A 15,882-nucleotide genomic window follows, 5' to 3' on the forward strand; every position below is an offset into this window, starting at 1 on the left:
AAAGTTGGTGCTCTGCTCGGTACAACTCGAGGGTGACAGAAACGGCTTCTGTGTAATAATGATAATAACAAACACTACCACCCCTCGCAGTTTAGGAAAGCCGTTAGGATCATGTGAGCTGGCAGCGCTACAACTACCACCCGACCCTCTGGGGTGGTGGCAAGAGCAGCCAAGGCCGGGGCAGCACGCTGCCTTTTGAGATGCGAAGGCACAGTTCACACAGTTCGGGGAGTAAACGTTAATTCGTGCACAACTAAAGGTAGATTTTTGTGCCTATTAAAACAGCAGCACCTATGCTGAGCCAAAGGGTCTTTGGGGGAGGGGAAAAAAGTGAACCCCGACAGCCCCAGGGAGGGAGGAGTTCATCCGTGTCGTTAACGGGGTGTGTTTGAGGCAGGGGTTGCTGCCCGCCGCTGTGCTCCAGCCCCAGCTTAAGCTGGGGGAGGAAACACTTCGAGGCAGTTTCCCTAGTGCTTGTGTGCGTGGTTCCCGCGTGCACACGTGTGTGTGGCGGCACCAGGCCTGGGTACGAGCCCAGCGGGCCGAGGGCACCCAGCCGTCACCCTGAGCGGGACCGTGGCACAGCCCTGCTCCGTCACCTGCTGCAGTTAGCCGGCGGCGAGGGCATCGGACCACCCTCGGAAGGTGTTTGGATGCCTCGTGTCCCGTTTCCCCCCCTAACAGGGAAGAGCAGGTCGCTCCAGCAGGGAACAGCGCCTTTGCACAGCGCACTGGCAACACACCGATGCTCAAGTAGCTGTTGCTCCTGGGCAGTGCTCAGTGCGGCTACTGGCCCTCTGCGAGCAGGGACTGTGACTGCTCGGGGACTGTCCTCAGTCCTGCGCGCGTCCTCTTGAAGTTCTGAACGCAGCCTCCTCGTTAAGCCTAGAGTCGTTGAAGTAACAAAACAGGAGCTCACCTGTCAATACTAGAATTTAATTTTAAGAAAATAATCTTCCATAAAGTCATCTTCCGTGTCCATGAGAACTTTCAGGTCTTCTATAATGTCATCTTCCCTGTCTCGTCAGAATTTTCAGGTTTGGGGGAAAGCAGCAGTACTCAAAGAATAGAGTATTCAAAGAGCATTTTTCTTTTTTTTTAATAAAATACTATCATGTTTGTATCTATACAAATAATTATTACAACTATTAAACAAAGTATTACATTAAACAATAGAAATCTCAGAACTCTGAACAAGATCATGGTTTGGGATATTTACACCTGAATGCAACACATTTGTAAAAAGATGTCAAAATAAACAGAACAAGATCTTATTTACAATTGGAAGATGATGTTCCTGTTCATTCATTTTAGATTTCTACTGCAGAGTTCCTGTTCTCCATTACAAAATAGTAAGGACTTTCCACTGGGGCTTTATCCAAGTAATTTACAGCTGTATAAAACAGAAGCACAGCAGAAAACTCTGTACTGAATATAAATAATTTACATTGGGGAGGGCAACAGCATCTTTGATTAATCTCCTGTGGCAAAATCCCTATTTGCTTCCCTTCTCACAGTGAGCTGGCAGAGCGGGGCAACCCACTGTGAGCTCAGTGGTTTCACATTTGTGATGGCTGAAACAGCCACGCATACTGCAAACTTGGAAACCTACTTGTAAAAATACTTTTGGTGAGGCAGAAAGAAATGGTGTGATTTTTTTAAAAATTTATCTCGTAACACCTGGTATCAGCAAAATAATAAACGGCTTCCGTGTAACTAAGCAGGGCTTGCTTGCAGAGAGAAGGCGGTTTTGTATCGTCGTGACCAAAACCCTCTGCTGAGTCTTTCACTGGTTTGTAGAATAACTTGCTCTGAGTGTAACCAGCGGGAATAAAGTGTTGGTGCTCTGAGGGTTTAGATTTGCTCTCGGGATTGCAGAGGCAGCAGGACATTGAAAACACCCTCATGTGCAAACCCATGTCTGCACTGGCCCGCCCGCCCGCGCAGCTGCTGCCTGCGGGCCAGCGGCAGCGGGAGGAGGGAGCAGCAGTAGCAGGTAGCGGAGGTTAGGGGGTGGTAAAGAACGGAGCTCCTTACGGCACTGTCATCAGCAAACACAAATCTGACCGACTGGGTGTAACAGAGGCAATGCCACTCTTGCCTTTCCAGTCAAAGTGAGATCATTACTAAGGTGATGAGCGAGAAACTTACTTGGGGAATAGCAAAAGACCACAGCCCGTAGCGCGGCTGACTACACTCGAGTCATCCAGAAACGTGTCGATTTGTGACCAAGGCCTTGAGCCAGGACCGCCCAAGCGCCTCTGAAGAAGGTGAAAAGACAACAGGAGATAAGAAACAACAAAATGCTGCCTGTTCTCCAGCAATGCCCTCCGCAGTGCCCTGCCCGGTGATTTAGCTCCTGCAACAGCACTGCAGTCACCAACCACCGCAGCAGCAACGCAGCTTTAAAGTGCAGTAGGAAATCTGTGCAAAACTCAGGAGGCTCTGTACTAGCACAGCACGTTTATTTTTTTTCAGAGAGGTGCTCTTCTGCCTGGGCAGCCGCGTAGTGACTGCAGCTGGGAGCAGGAGCTAGAAAACACATTCCAGTGAGGCTCAGCCACCCGCTTCAGTTCTCTGTTTCCTTAGTTGTTCTTAGAAGAGGTCCTTCCCCTCCATGAGAAGGTATATAAATGTTAATACATTCCTATTTTATTGCCTGCTTTCAACTTAGTCTGACTCTGCTCTTACCCTCCCAGGCTTCTTAAGGGATTCGTCAAGGCCTACGCTGCCGTACGCACCAGCCCTGCACCATTTGCTGCTTGTTGAAGCCCTTCAGGCCGAGCTGGAAGCCACAGCTCCACAAGGCTCGTCAGCGTGGCCGTCCCACCCTGGAGGCAGCGCTGAACCTCTCCCTTCTCCTGCTTGTTTTGCTAAATTAAGCAGAACTGGGTATTTTTCCTTTCTTTAAAGCCAAACCAAACCCCCACTTAGTGTAAGTAACCTTCAGCAAGGTAGTACAGAGAGAAAATGCCACACTCAGGCTAACAAATTGCAACTAAAACCAAAAATCTTTTCCAAATGCATCTTGAGAAACAAAGGAGCTGTTAATTGCCAGGTAATTCCTAGGAGAAAGAGATAAATTGTTCATGTCATAGATGTTTGCTGAAGAAAAGGTATTTCCTTGTCAAATTGTTACCAAGTAAACCAGAATCACTTGATCTGCAAAACTTACAGAAGCTCCTTTTGCAAACTTCCTCCCTCCCTCAAAAGCACAGACCAAGTAAGGCGAGCCGTCCTTACCTCTTACCAACCCGGCACCCACACAAACCAGCTGCAGTGGCAGGGGAAAAATAAAAGAAAAAAGAAAGAAAAGCACAACAGTTTCCATTCAACAGTAAAGATGCTGCGCCGGCTGGAACACCCACCTGGCAGCGGCACGAACTCACCTACCGAACCGAACGCGGGAAGCTGCGTGGAACAGCAGGGGTGATTCCTTTACAGTGAAGAGGAAAACCTAAACCATTTCATAATTAAAAACTAACAAAAATTCCTTAACATCTAATTTCCTCTCTTCTGATGTGAAATACCCAGTCCAGCCACTGTTCTTCCTAAAGGCATAGGAGTATGAACACGGGAGAAGCTGAAATCGGTGGCAAACCCACAGGGTGCTCTTAAATCAGGGACCTGGCCAGATTCAGCATTCAAAGACCATCTTGGACAGTCAATTAGACCAAAAGACGGCACAACAGAGCCAATTTTTCTATAATTAAATTGGTTTAAAAGCCAGTCAGCAGTGTAAATAGAAATTGGACAAACACATTTATACGAAGCTCTCGCAGATAGGTCTGCCTACCTTTCTTTCCATGGCAGTCTTCCCGATCCCACACCAACGCCACAGGATCATTTAACATCACTTATGGTGCGTAAAAAGACTCACACCAGTATGTGGTTGACCTTCAACAGAAATTGCCACATTCAAGGAGGGCCATGAAATGCTATTTCTCCAGTCTGTTCTCAGCAGGTTTCAGAAAAAGTCCCGAGAAGGATGACAAAGTGGCATGGTGATTTCGCAGGAATCGCCATGCCCTGTCACAACGCAGGGTACAATCCTCCCGAGAAGATGGAGGGACACATGGGAATTACTTTTTGAGCCACATGTTGCAAAACTGTGCAGTTCCTGCAAAATCGCAATAGTCTTTGTATCGCTAAAACGCCCGTGCTGTGATTACCTGCACCAGCAAGGTCGCTGGTTTTGGTCACCTTTGTAAACAGAAAAGGGGCACAGGGAAGTTACTGACACAGTAACTGCCTCTTCAGAAAATAATAATAATAATAATAAAATAAATAAAACCCCAAACAAAATGCACAAAAATGTCACAGCTGACACTCAATTGTGAATACTCAGGATCACATTTAACCTCAATACACCGCCAGTGAAATTAATAGCAAAATCAATATGAAGGAATAAATACATAGAATAGAATGGCCTGTTCCAGCTGGGAGGGACCTCGGCGGCCACCCAGCCCCACGGCCTGGCCACTGCAGGGCTGACCACACGCTGCAGGTGGTGGTAAGGGCTCTGACCAAAGGCCTCACCCCCCGCCAGGCTCGGGGCAGCCACCACCTCTCTCGGAAGCCTGTCCCAGCGCCTGGCCACCTCTGGGTGACGAAAGGCTTCCTCGTGTCCAGTCTCAGCTCTGAACCGCTCCCGCGTGTCCCGTCGCTGGACCCCAGGGAGAAGAGCTCAGCACCTCCCTCTCCACCTCCCCTCCCCAGGGAGCTGCAGAGCGCCATGGGGTCGCCCCTCAGCCCCCTTCGCTCCAAACCAGACAGGCCCCAAGTCCCCAGCCGCTCCTCACAGGACACGAGCCCTGCGGCCCTTTCACCAGCTTTGGTCCCTCCTCTGGGCACCTTCGAGGACCTTCCCGTCCTTCTGAAACGGCGGGGCCCAGACCTGCCCCCGGCGCTCAGGGCGAGGCCGCGCCGAGGCTGGGCACAGCGGGGTGACCGGCTCCCTTGCCCGGCCGGTGATGCTGCGTGTGATGCACCCCCGGGTGCGGGTTGCCCGTGGCTGCCAGGGCACACTGCTGACCGATCCTGAGCCTGCTGCCCACCAGCACCCCGGAGCCCCTGCTGCAGGGCTGCTCTGCAGCCACTCCCCTCCCAGTTCACACTTGTGCCCGGTGCTGCTCCATCCCAAGTGCAGAATCCGCCACTGGGACTTGCTGGATTTCATCCCATCAGCCACAGCCCAAGGCTCCAATCTACCCAGATCCCTCTGCAAGGCCTCTTGTCCCTCAGGAGAGTCAACAGCACCTCCCAGTTCGGTACCATCAGCAAACTGGTGCGGTCAGCTCCTGCCCCCAGATCACTGATAAACACACTGACCGGCCGTAGCACTGAGCCCTGAGGGGCACCGCTGGCCACCAGGCGCCAGCCAGACGTAGCCCCATTCACCGTCACACTCTGAGCTTTGCCCTTCAGGCAGCTCTTCACCCAGCCATCGTGAACCCGCTATCCCACAGCCGGACAACTTGTCCAGAAGGATGCTGTGAGGGACAGTATCAAAAGCCTCACCAAAATAAAAAAAAACCTACATCCACCACCTTCCCCTGACCCGCTGGGCAGGTGACCTTGTAGAAGGACATCAAATCAGTTAAGCGGGACTTTCCCTTTGCGAACCCATGCTGACCGTGCCCAGTGATTGCACTATTCTTTAAATGGCCTTTCAGTAGCACCCTTTATAACCGTCTCCATCATTTTTCCAGGAACTGAGGTGATACCGGCAAGTCTGTGGTTCCCTGGGTTCTTCCCTCACGCCCTGTTTGTAGATGGGAATAACATCGGCTGGCCTCAGCAGGGACCTCCCCAGGCTCCCAAGCCCTTTGGTGGGCGATCGAGAGGGTTCCTGCCATGACCCCACTAGCTCCTTCAGCACGCCAGGGTGAATCCCACCTGCCCCCGTGGACTTTCACGCAACATTCAACCGTTGCAACTGGTCCGTGTGGATTTATAAGCTCACCCCAGTTTTCAGAGACATGATGAAGTAACGTAGTTTTCCCAGCAGATGAAACCCATGCGGGACTACATGAATGTCTGGGATGAAGAGCAGGATTATATAAAGTCCTGGAAGCCAGAGCTTAATTTTTCACTACTTCATCTTGAAAGCCAAATACACCATTGTGCACACAACTGCATTTAAAGAGAGCAAGAATGGCTGTTTCGCTTCCCTCCTTGAGGTCCAAACGCGTACGTAATGCATAGCATAGCTGCTCCTTCGATACTCATCTTTATCATCCAGAACCTACGGAGCCACTCCTCGTTACAGAACTCATTTCACCACCTGAGGGATCTACTGTGTCAGGGAAATGAATCTGATCACGAGTCTCACCAGGTAACACCCAGACCTGCAGTTCGCTAGTCAGTCCAAAGCCGAGGACCGATCGGTCATCGTTCTAACACTCCCGCTCGGCACAGGCCCGGTGCTGCCCTTCGGTCGGTAACCGCGCTTTGCAGCCCGTTTCACAGTCAAACTCGGACAAGCTGCCTTGCTGCGAAGTGAAATTAATATTCTATCTATAATTTTTAAGAAACACAGAGAACGGACGCACCCCTTAGATTTAGTGTCCTAAGGTCAGCTCCATCTGAATTAAAAAGTGATTCCCCATTTGAATCAGAACCATTTGACTTTGCAGGGAAAACATCAGACCCCAGGTTACAAGAGCAGACATTGTCAGGACAGACTACGGGCACAGCCCAGTTGTTTTTTATGCTAAAGCCTCTTTACTTTCCTGAATCAGCGTATAAGGACTTAGCAAAAATGAGGCCTGGGCAGTCAAGCTATGGAAAGATGTTTCAGGTCCCTCTTTGTGGGTCCTTCTTGGAGATGAAGGAATATCTTCCCTTCTGCCTTTCAAAGAAAAACAAACAAACAAACCAGCCTAAAAAAATCCTAGGGAGTCTGCTCTTCCCCAATCCCTGACTAGGAGCGGCACTGGGAAGAACCTGTGGCAGGTCCCAGGAGCAACAAGACAACGTGCTGGCGGGCAACACACAGGTGTGTCGCGCTTACGCTGCCCCGAGAAGAGCCCTGGCGCAGTTTTTGTTGCTCCCTGTCCGGGAGAGCGAGAATTGCGTACAAAGAAACCTGAAGTTACTACATTACTTGAAGAATCAAAACCAGAATGGTACTTCCAAGTACATAAAAATACAAGACAAGTATTTCTGCCTTGTTTGAAGAAAAAGCATGCCGTGGAGCTAATAAATAAATAAAACTTACCCAGTTCTTCCCTTTAAAAGAAACAGGAGAGAAATCTGTGAAAGTACTGGAGATTGGCCAGCGCGCGCACATTCACTCCATCTCTCACGCACATACAAACGCATCTCCCTTCCTCCTGGGGCTTCAAATCGCAACGTCTTCCTGGCGCGCAGCGTTTCCGTCCTGACACATTCACGTTCCTCCTTCAGCCACAATCATACCGGTTTAGACAAAAGGTGCGTTCAAGTGCAGAATACTGACATTATATGGATTATTAACTCAGGCTCGATCCCGTCAGCAACGTTAAGTAAAAACTGTGGCCCCAGGGATCCCTGCTCATTTTTTGCAGGATGCCACAGGCTCAGTCCTCCTCCCGTGTGCTGTCTGGTACAACAAAGGGCTGTCACTCACAGAAACCAGAAAGCTGGTGCTTGAGCATGGGCCAAAGAAAAGGAAAGGGGAAAAGGAAAAAAAAAAAAGAAGAAAAAAAAAAAAAAGACATTAAGAAGGTGCTAAACAAGGTACAAAACCCACCCTGAGGTAACTTGCAGCATACAAACAATGAAATGGCAACAAATACAACTGTTGTCTCTGCTGACTACACCAGGAGGAGTTGTAAGCTACATTAAAACGTTGCCCAAGTTCAGCAGTAACCGAAGCCGTTGTTAAAACACATCCAAACAAAAGTCTTCGAAACAGAAAGTCATGGGCTAAAGAAATCTGAATTTTCTAAACCAGCATTTTTAATTGCTGACCACGGAAACACATAGTAATTTTTGCCAGGTAAAGTCAGCCTTAAGTCAAGTGCACGTGACAAGCTTCCAAAAGACAAAAGCAGCACAACAAACGCCTTTATCAATTAGCGCTGCATTAACACAGACTTGACTTGCACTGAGACTCCTGAAGATATTTTACAAAGGAAAAAGAGAAACCCAAGCCACTTCAAGTTCGTCTGTAGTTTCAGGTAAACGCATCAGAAACAACCGAAACCTGTAGCATTTGTTTCCTGTCTCCCATACGGATACTCTCACTCCTTTTTTTACATCCACGAATTACTGAGGGTGGCCCTTACCCTGGAACAATCGCACATCAAACCTGATTGTTGGAAAATCAACAACCAATATTTGCACAGCTCTCAATGTTGCATCCTTACTGTTTACTAGTAAGTAAGCATTGCTATAGGCACTGGTGCTTTAGAGTTAGTAAGGTGGATGGAAATACAGTGTGTATATAAATACGAGAAGTACCCATATACATACATTTAGGCAAATAAACAGTGATGCTATGAATGGTCTCTTCAGAGATGCCAGTAAGATCCACTTTCTTTTTCTTAAATATATAAACAATGCATCAGACCAGAAGTCAGTCCATTCCTTTTCATACAGCTGAGCTGCAGTCGTGACCTAGAATATGGCTTATATTGTGGGCAGGGCGGTTGGAGGACTGCTTGGAGGAATCTGAAGCAGATGTGTTTGCAATGGAAAGCAGCGGTGACATTGCTGAACCATCTGGAGGAAGAGCCGTGGCTATTTCTGGAAACAAAGACGTTAAGTTAAAATTGGATAAGTGCGACGTGTTGGTCATGTGCATTGGCGGCATATCGGGAAGCAAAGGAAAACTGGGCTGAGCAAAACCAACAGGCCTGGGAGGAGACAAAATGGATCCAAATCGATTGTTTAAACTTCCGCTACTCGGCTTCTCCGTGCTTGGGTTAGGAAACATTTGATTGGGAAAGTAAGGGATGGAAATGTCATTGGAAAGGGTAGGGTGGGCAGGAGAGTAAGGTGGGTAGAAGGATGGCAGCGTGTTCTGAGGATCGACTGGGATCAGAGCTGGTGTTCGAGTGGCACTAGGCTGAGTGACTGGTGGGATGAAAGAGGCGTTGGCATTTATCGGTGGATTCATGCCACCCTCCGGAATAAAAGGGAATCCAAAATTCTGAGAGAGAGTGTGTTGGTCAGGGGCCGCGTTATCATTAGACACTTGAGGGCCATCAGACATAAATCGGACAATGCTTCCTCTTTTTTCTATCGCAGACTGCTGGCGCCCAAGGATCATACTGCTGCTGGTGGACAGGGGAAGGTGGGGAAGGCTAGGGTCGAAGACATTTCCGTGTCTTTGATTTCCGGATCGATTCCTTTCGGGCTGACGTATTTTAGAACCTCCATTATCTTGCAGAGGATGCCTTGACCGCTGAGTAACTGAAGAATTTGGCTGACGAACAGAAGGTTGCCCTTGCTCGCCATTTCCGTGAGAAACTGCAGGGTGAGGGTGAGTTGGCCTCACAACTCCATGCATGTTGCTAGAAACTGGCGTATTCATGTGGCTCTTAGTTCCGTGACTGTCTGTCATCCTCATGGGATTGGACTTCTGCACAGAGATGTTTGGGCTTGTATTGCGACCCTGAATATCTCCCGAGGAAGAAGAACTCGAAAAAGGAATAGTCAAAGAACTGTTCCTTGTGTTAATTGCACCGATAGACATGTCACAGCTCTCCCTACTCTGGCCATCGCCATCTCTTCGGATGTGGACGCTTTCGCGCGCTGGGGGACAGCTGTACTCGATCGTGGAGGAGGCGCCACACTGCGTGTTCCTTTGATGTTCTGGGATCGATCTTTGGCTTCCACTAACTTGATCTCCAAGGTGAGGGGCAAGTAAACTCTGCATAAAGCTTTGGTGGCACGTGTTTTCATTTTCCCTCGATGGCAGGGTGTTTCCTGTCGGAATACCCTGCACCGGTTGGTAGGGCAATCTCTTCTGTCTCTCTATGGAGGGCCCAGTATTTTGACCAATGCGAAATGCTTGCGACTGCATGCCCCTGAGGGATGACACAGAATTACCGATTTCGCTGTTTCTTGAGGCCTGTACATCAAAATTGCCTGTCGGTTGCTGATTGGGTCCAGCTGGCTTAAACGTTTGACAATCAGAAAGCCGCTGCACGTCTGAGCCAACTGTATGGTCGACAGATAAGCGGCCCTGCATATTATGAATCACCAACCCTTTATTTCTAGAAACATCGAGATAGCTTCTCATTTCAAGCTGGTCAGAAACCCTAGGGCCTTGAAGAGCTATTCCTATTCTCTGTTCTGAATTAGAGGGCGTCTTCCCAATGAGAGCCTCAGCAGAGTAGCTGGAAACTCGGTTCCTCTCCTGCCTATGAGGGGTGCACGTCATATCGGATGGCCTGGTTACGATGCTTGCCTGGGACACCATTTGCTGCTCTAAGCCTCTGGAGGTCATAAGTCTTTGCATCTGATTGTGCCCTGACACGTGTTCAGAAGCTGACCCTTGCTGTCTGCTGCTAACATCTTGTTGCTGTTGATGCATAATATCCTGATTTATATGACTCTGAGGATGGTTGTGATGGTTTCTGCTTGTTGCAGGATTTTCACAGTTCTTTTCAGGCTGGGAAGCTCCAAAGTGCTGCTGCATCTGCTGCTGCATTTGCTGGTGGTGAGGATGAGGCTGACCACCTTTCTGCCGCGTTTGATCACTTCCATGGTGTTTTTGCTGGAGGGAAAGTTGTGTGGCTGTTGTTCCCTGGATGAGATTGCGTTTCTTTTGCATCTGCACCTCCTGCTGTATCGTTCGCTGTTGGTGGACACTGTGGGGTTGAGAGTGGACCGAGTTTTCCCCGTGAGTGACGTGGTGCTGCAGCTGATACAAGTGATGCCTTTCTCTTAACTGACCAGCCTGCTGCTGCTTTAAGTATGGATGATTGCTGTGAAGGTGAGATATGCCTTGAGCAGGAACATGTTGAATCGGCTGCAAGTGCTGCCCTGCCGGGCCTTGCTGCTCCGAAATGGACGGCTGAGAACCGCACTGAACTTCAGTTTGCCTTAAAGCTGGTGTTACAAAGTTGCTGTTGGGTGGGAATAACCTATTGAGGCCATCGGTGTGCCCTTGATTGCTCACCGATGCCACCGAATTGGATGAATTAGGAGGAATCTGGCTGACTAGCATCTGCGTTTGATCAGCGATACTCTCGGGTGTTCGGTTCATCAGCGCCATCCCCTCGAGCCTTATGGGCGTCGTCTGGCACTGCTTTTGCCTCTTTGCCGTAGAGAGGAGAAGGTCATCTTGAACAGCCCGCTTGGCTGAGTCTTTGCGACCTTCATGATTTTGCTGCTTTAAGTGCGAGTCCTGCAGCTGGGGAGCCTGCATGGTGCTTGCCCTGATTGCGTTCAGTTGTTCCTGGGCATAGTCACTCATCATAGCAGGTCCAGGAGACTGGTTGAGGTATGTGCTGGACGGAAGGGAGAGGCTCACAGTTGCAGGGACGCTCACTGGCTCTGAAGGCTGGGATAAACTGGAGCAACTCACAAGGGGATGGACAATGCGACTCTGGTGTATTAGATTATTCACGCTTAAGCTGGTTATGCTTGGTGACTGGGAAGCGGAAATCTGAGAAGAAGCGTTTGATGTTTCCACACCTCCTACAGAGCAGCTTGGCTTTTCAACCGGTCTATCGACATGTGCCTGTACTGTATCTGGAGCACTGAATTTGTTTGGTGTCACTTCCAACGGCCCTGCACTATTTTCTTTCACTGGTTGAGGTTTAAAAGGCTGTTGCTCTCTCTCCAAAGGTGCAACCTCAGTTGACTTAGAGATGGCATCCCTCATGTTAACCTGAATTCCTCCTCCACCTTTCTCAAGGCTTTCCTGGTCAAAAATAGCTCTTGCAGCAAGAGCTACAATGTCAGTCTGTTCTGAAAATGTGCAGCTGTTACATGTACTGGTTGAGGTGCTGCTCGTAACATCTTCTCTGGTGGTATCTGGCAACATAGATGCAACTGAGAAGCCTCGACTGCTGCCAGAGCTAGTTGACATCGGGGAGTCTGCCTGCCTACTAGTGATAAGGGAAGCACTGACTACTTCCTGATCAGAAATGCAGGAGTGATGCTGCGAGAGAGCATCACCTTCCGTGTTCATTAGCAAGAGTTCCTGCTTCTCAGGCAAATCAACATTTGATTCTGATGATTTAGAGTTTTCCATGGGAAAATCAGAATGCTCCCCCTGAACAGTAAATGAAGAGGTTTTTTCCACAGCTGTTCTTTCTTTCGTGAGATCAGACAGCATTTTGGTTAGTCCCTGTCCTTCCAACAAGTCTGCATCTTGCATTACCACTGAGGAATCCTGCACAACGCTGCAGGACTCTGAAATCGTTCCTGCCTTGGAACCTGGATCTGCTGTGCTGCTCTGCGCTGCTGATGTCCCAGCAACCTGAGAATGTGTCACATGTGCTTCAGTACGAGAGGACGTTAAGGTGCCAGGGGGTTCACAGGGTTTGGGAGACTCTGACAAGGCAGAGCTGGTTGGCAGGCGGTTCTGAGGTCCATGGGCCTGCTGGCCAGGAGCAGCATCTTTGGAAGTCGGCGGGACGAGCGGCAGCTGCTCTGACACGGCAGACTCCAGGGGCGAGGAAGAAGGTGCCTCTGCTGAGCTCGGCTCAGGGGCAGAGCAGGTTTTCACCGCCTGTTCAGAGCTCACGGTCTCTTTGGGACGACAGTCAGAGATGCTGACACCGCTTGATGCTGCCACACCGCTTGCCTGCGACGCCGTTAAAGCTTGCGACACTGCTGGAGAGTTTTCAAGCAGCCCTTCACCATTTGAAGGCTTTGCCGCTGTTTCCACAGGAGCACAGTCCACCTTCCCTGCATCTTTGCAAGGAACTGCTGGGCAGGATACTTTACTGTTGACTGCCTGGTGCTTCTTTGTATTTGGCTTTTTGTTTGTCCTTTTGGATTTTGCACTGGATGGCAAACCAGCAGCCGCTTTTTGGGGAGAAGTGTTTATTGAATTAGATGCACTAGTTAATACCGAAACCTCTGCAGGTACTGAGGATGCCACCGAAGCTGGTAATGACATGCAGTTAACCGTGGCAATCTGGTTACTGACAGTTGTGGGATTGGTAGGGTGGCTGAGAGACAAGTGTAAGCAGCTCTGCCCAGCCATTTGCGATATGCTTTGATTGAGGTTAGCTAAAGCACCGAACGTATTGAGGGCAACATTGGTATTTGGATCTTCGCTGGTGGTGGGTTGAATAATTTGCATAGGGGCTTGATTTGAAGCTCCGGATGAAGACATCACAGGCTGCAATGCAAAAAGCTGCCCGTTCAGTGAGATGGTTTGAGGATGCTGTTGACTGGACATGGTAACTGAAAACGTTTGTGTAGAGCTAGAAGATGGCAAAGAAGACGGTCTGGGTAATATATGGACAAGGTGTTTCCCTCCGAAAGTCTGCTGGAGAGAGGCATTTTGTACGGAGCTGCTGGAGTTTGCGATTGCAGTCGGCCCGTTCACAGGAACTCTTACAGAAGCAGAAGGCTGAGCAGAGAGGAGGGGCAGAGGATTCTGATTAGCAGCTTGTATAATTACAATTTGCTGACTAACGTTTTGGCTGGGAACTTCCGCTCTCACAATTGGAGGGCATGGAGCGGGGTTTGGAGGCTGGAGGATGATGACGTTCTGGTTAGCTGGTGCTCCTGTAACAGCTGACGCGACTGGCTGAGCCATCTGAATCACCTGCATAGCTGAATTCAATGGAAGGATATTTCCTGCAGGCTGAGTTTTCACCTGCGGCTGGCTGATTAATGGCTGCATAGGTAAGGGTGGGCACGAGGGCAAGGTAACTACAATCTGTTCAGCTGCCTGGCCATCCCCAGGCAGAGAAGTATTCAGACTAATACTCGTAGTCAAAGGCCTGCTGTGAGCAGAAGATACGGTGCCGGCACCATTAACTGGCTCGTTTAACAGAGCAGTCATTATACTGGATGGCGTTTGGCTGAGTGGCTGAACGGTATTTCCCGCCAGCTGCAAAGTTGTCCATGTGGTCTGTGTGTTTCCAGCTGAAGGCATCCGCGTAAGGCTACTCATGTTTTTCAAGTCTGAAGTGCCAACACCTGAAGAGCCTGAAAAAGCCCAGCAGTTCTCCAGGGGACTGGCAGGCAGAGTGCTTATTGCCATCGCAGCCTTTGTTCCCTCTGCTGCAGAAGTCACAGGCATTCCAGCGCTACTTACTAAGTCTGTACTTTTGAGGGCATTTACAGAGCAAAAGCTGTCTGCAGTAGACAGTCTCACAGATGGCACGCAAGCTGTGTCCGTGGTCGAAATGACACAGCTTTCCTCAAGGTCACTCCTAGAACTCTGTGTATTTGAGCAAGTTGTATTCACCTGTTGAACTTGGGAGGCTTCCATGGAGGCACTGGAAGGAAGGCTGATGGCCTGCAGGAGCGTTTTCTTTGTTAGTTTAGGGCCCTCCTCCTCATTTTTACTTTTGGGGAGATTCTGATCATTCTGTGGTGCATTACTTGACGAACACTGTAGTTCCTGTTCTGTTCCGGACTGAGATGCGCTCTGCAAGCTGGCAGTAGCAGCGGCGAGCACACCTCGCTCATTCTCTGCAGTGGAAAGCTCAAGGACGTTCCCTGCTGCAGCTGTCTGAGCGGAGGCCAGTGGAGAAAGAGTAGTTTGTGACCATGGCTTGTTTTCTGTGGGGTAAATACCAGAAATTGTCACAGGAGTCACTATGTTGCAAGTTCTCTGGACTGGCACAACATTGGCTGTTTGCTTTTGTAAATTATGACCAACATTGAACGTTATTCCCTGGACAGATGCTCCCTGGTTATTTCCATTGGGTTGACTCCCGTTTGAATAGACAATGATGTTCTTTTGAACCTGGTCACCGGGAATAACAACAGAGACCTTCGCGTTTTTGAGATTTCCCTTCCAGTGGATTGTAGGGTCATCATACAGGCAAATATCATTTGCTTTCAGTAGTTCGATGTATCTCCCGTTTTCCTTTTGCAGTTCATCCAACTGTTTCCGGAGTTTTTTTATTTCTTCAGCTAGAAAACAGTGGAGAGCACTCCATTACATCAGCACCGCAGCAAATACTAGGTAACGTTACCACATGATTTGGAGAGTAAATACTATGTAGTATTGAAATAAATTGTTAATGACATATGCTCTCTTCAAACAGTTCATGTAACATGAATGTGTTCACAAAACGTAAATCCTGATAAGCCCCTCTACTGAGTGGGAAGGTGAATGAACTTCACAGACTATTCCATCACCAATAGCAGGATATGTCAAATTACTGAGTTAGAAAAAAATATCAGGACTAACTCAGATGAAACTGAACACTAATCAAATTGTTTAATTACTGAAAGAAAGACAAGCATATTGATTTTTTTTTCTCTTTTCCCTGTGCCTTTGCAAAGGCTAAAACTGTTTTTATTTAATTGATAATCTCATGGCTTTCCAGGACAATTAAGTTTCATTACCTCTAAACATGATATGCAAAATTAAATACAAAGCACTTATGTAAAACCACAAAAACCAGCAACGCACTTGGAGATGGCTCATCTAACTAAGAAAATCACCTAGGGTTTCCAAACCCAATTACAACAACAAGATAAAAACCAAACTATTTAGAATTCCATTTTATGGGTAGAAATGAAAATCACAAACCGCAACATTAGCTTTGAGAGCTTTGTATTTTTACACATCTATTTAAGAAGATTTTTATACAATACATTGTATTTTTATAAAATAGGCACTTTTGCAGCATTTGAAAGGAATAAAAAAAAAGCTCTATGCATGAAGGAAACTATGGTTTTGATGACAAAAATTCAACTGAAGTTTGTCAGAAATTATGCTGGTCACTACAGTAGAATAAA

At 48.5% G+C, this 15,882-nt stretch overlaps 1 protein-coding gene across 4 annotated transcripts in view; it reads right to left on the bottom strand.

The window, feature by feature from the left end:
• Positions 1–1,074: 1,074 nt before the first annotated feature.
• Positions 1,075–15,882, bottom strand: part of USF3 (upstream transcription factor family member 3) — a 36,637-nt gene continuing 21,829 nt past the window's right edge. For 2 of the 4 annotated variants that reach the window (XM_055807749.1, XM_055807750.1), the window contains one exon: positions 1,075–15,048. In XM_055807749.1, coding sequence (XP_055663724.1) covers positions 8,579–15,048 — 6,470 coding nt within the window. In that variant the 3' untranslated portion in view covers positions 1,075–8,578. The remainder of the gene's footprint in view (positions 15,049–15,882) is intronic. The other 2 variants (XR_008747737.1, XR_008747738.1) reach the window with 2 other exon arrangements.

This window comes from Falco peregrinus, chromosome 6 (genome assembly GCF_023634155.1).
Source record: "Falco peregrinus isolate bFalPer1 chromosome 6, bFalPer1.pri, whole genome shotgun sequence".
NCBI classification, from domain to species: domain Eukaryota; kingdom Metazoa; phylum Chordata; class Aves; order Falconiformes; family Falconidae; genus Falco; species Falco peregrinus.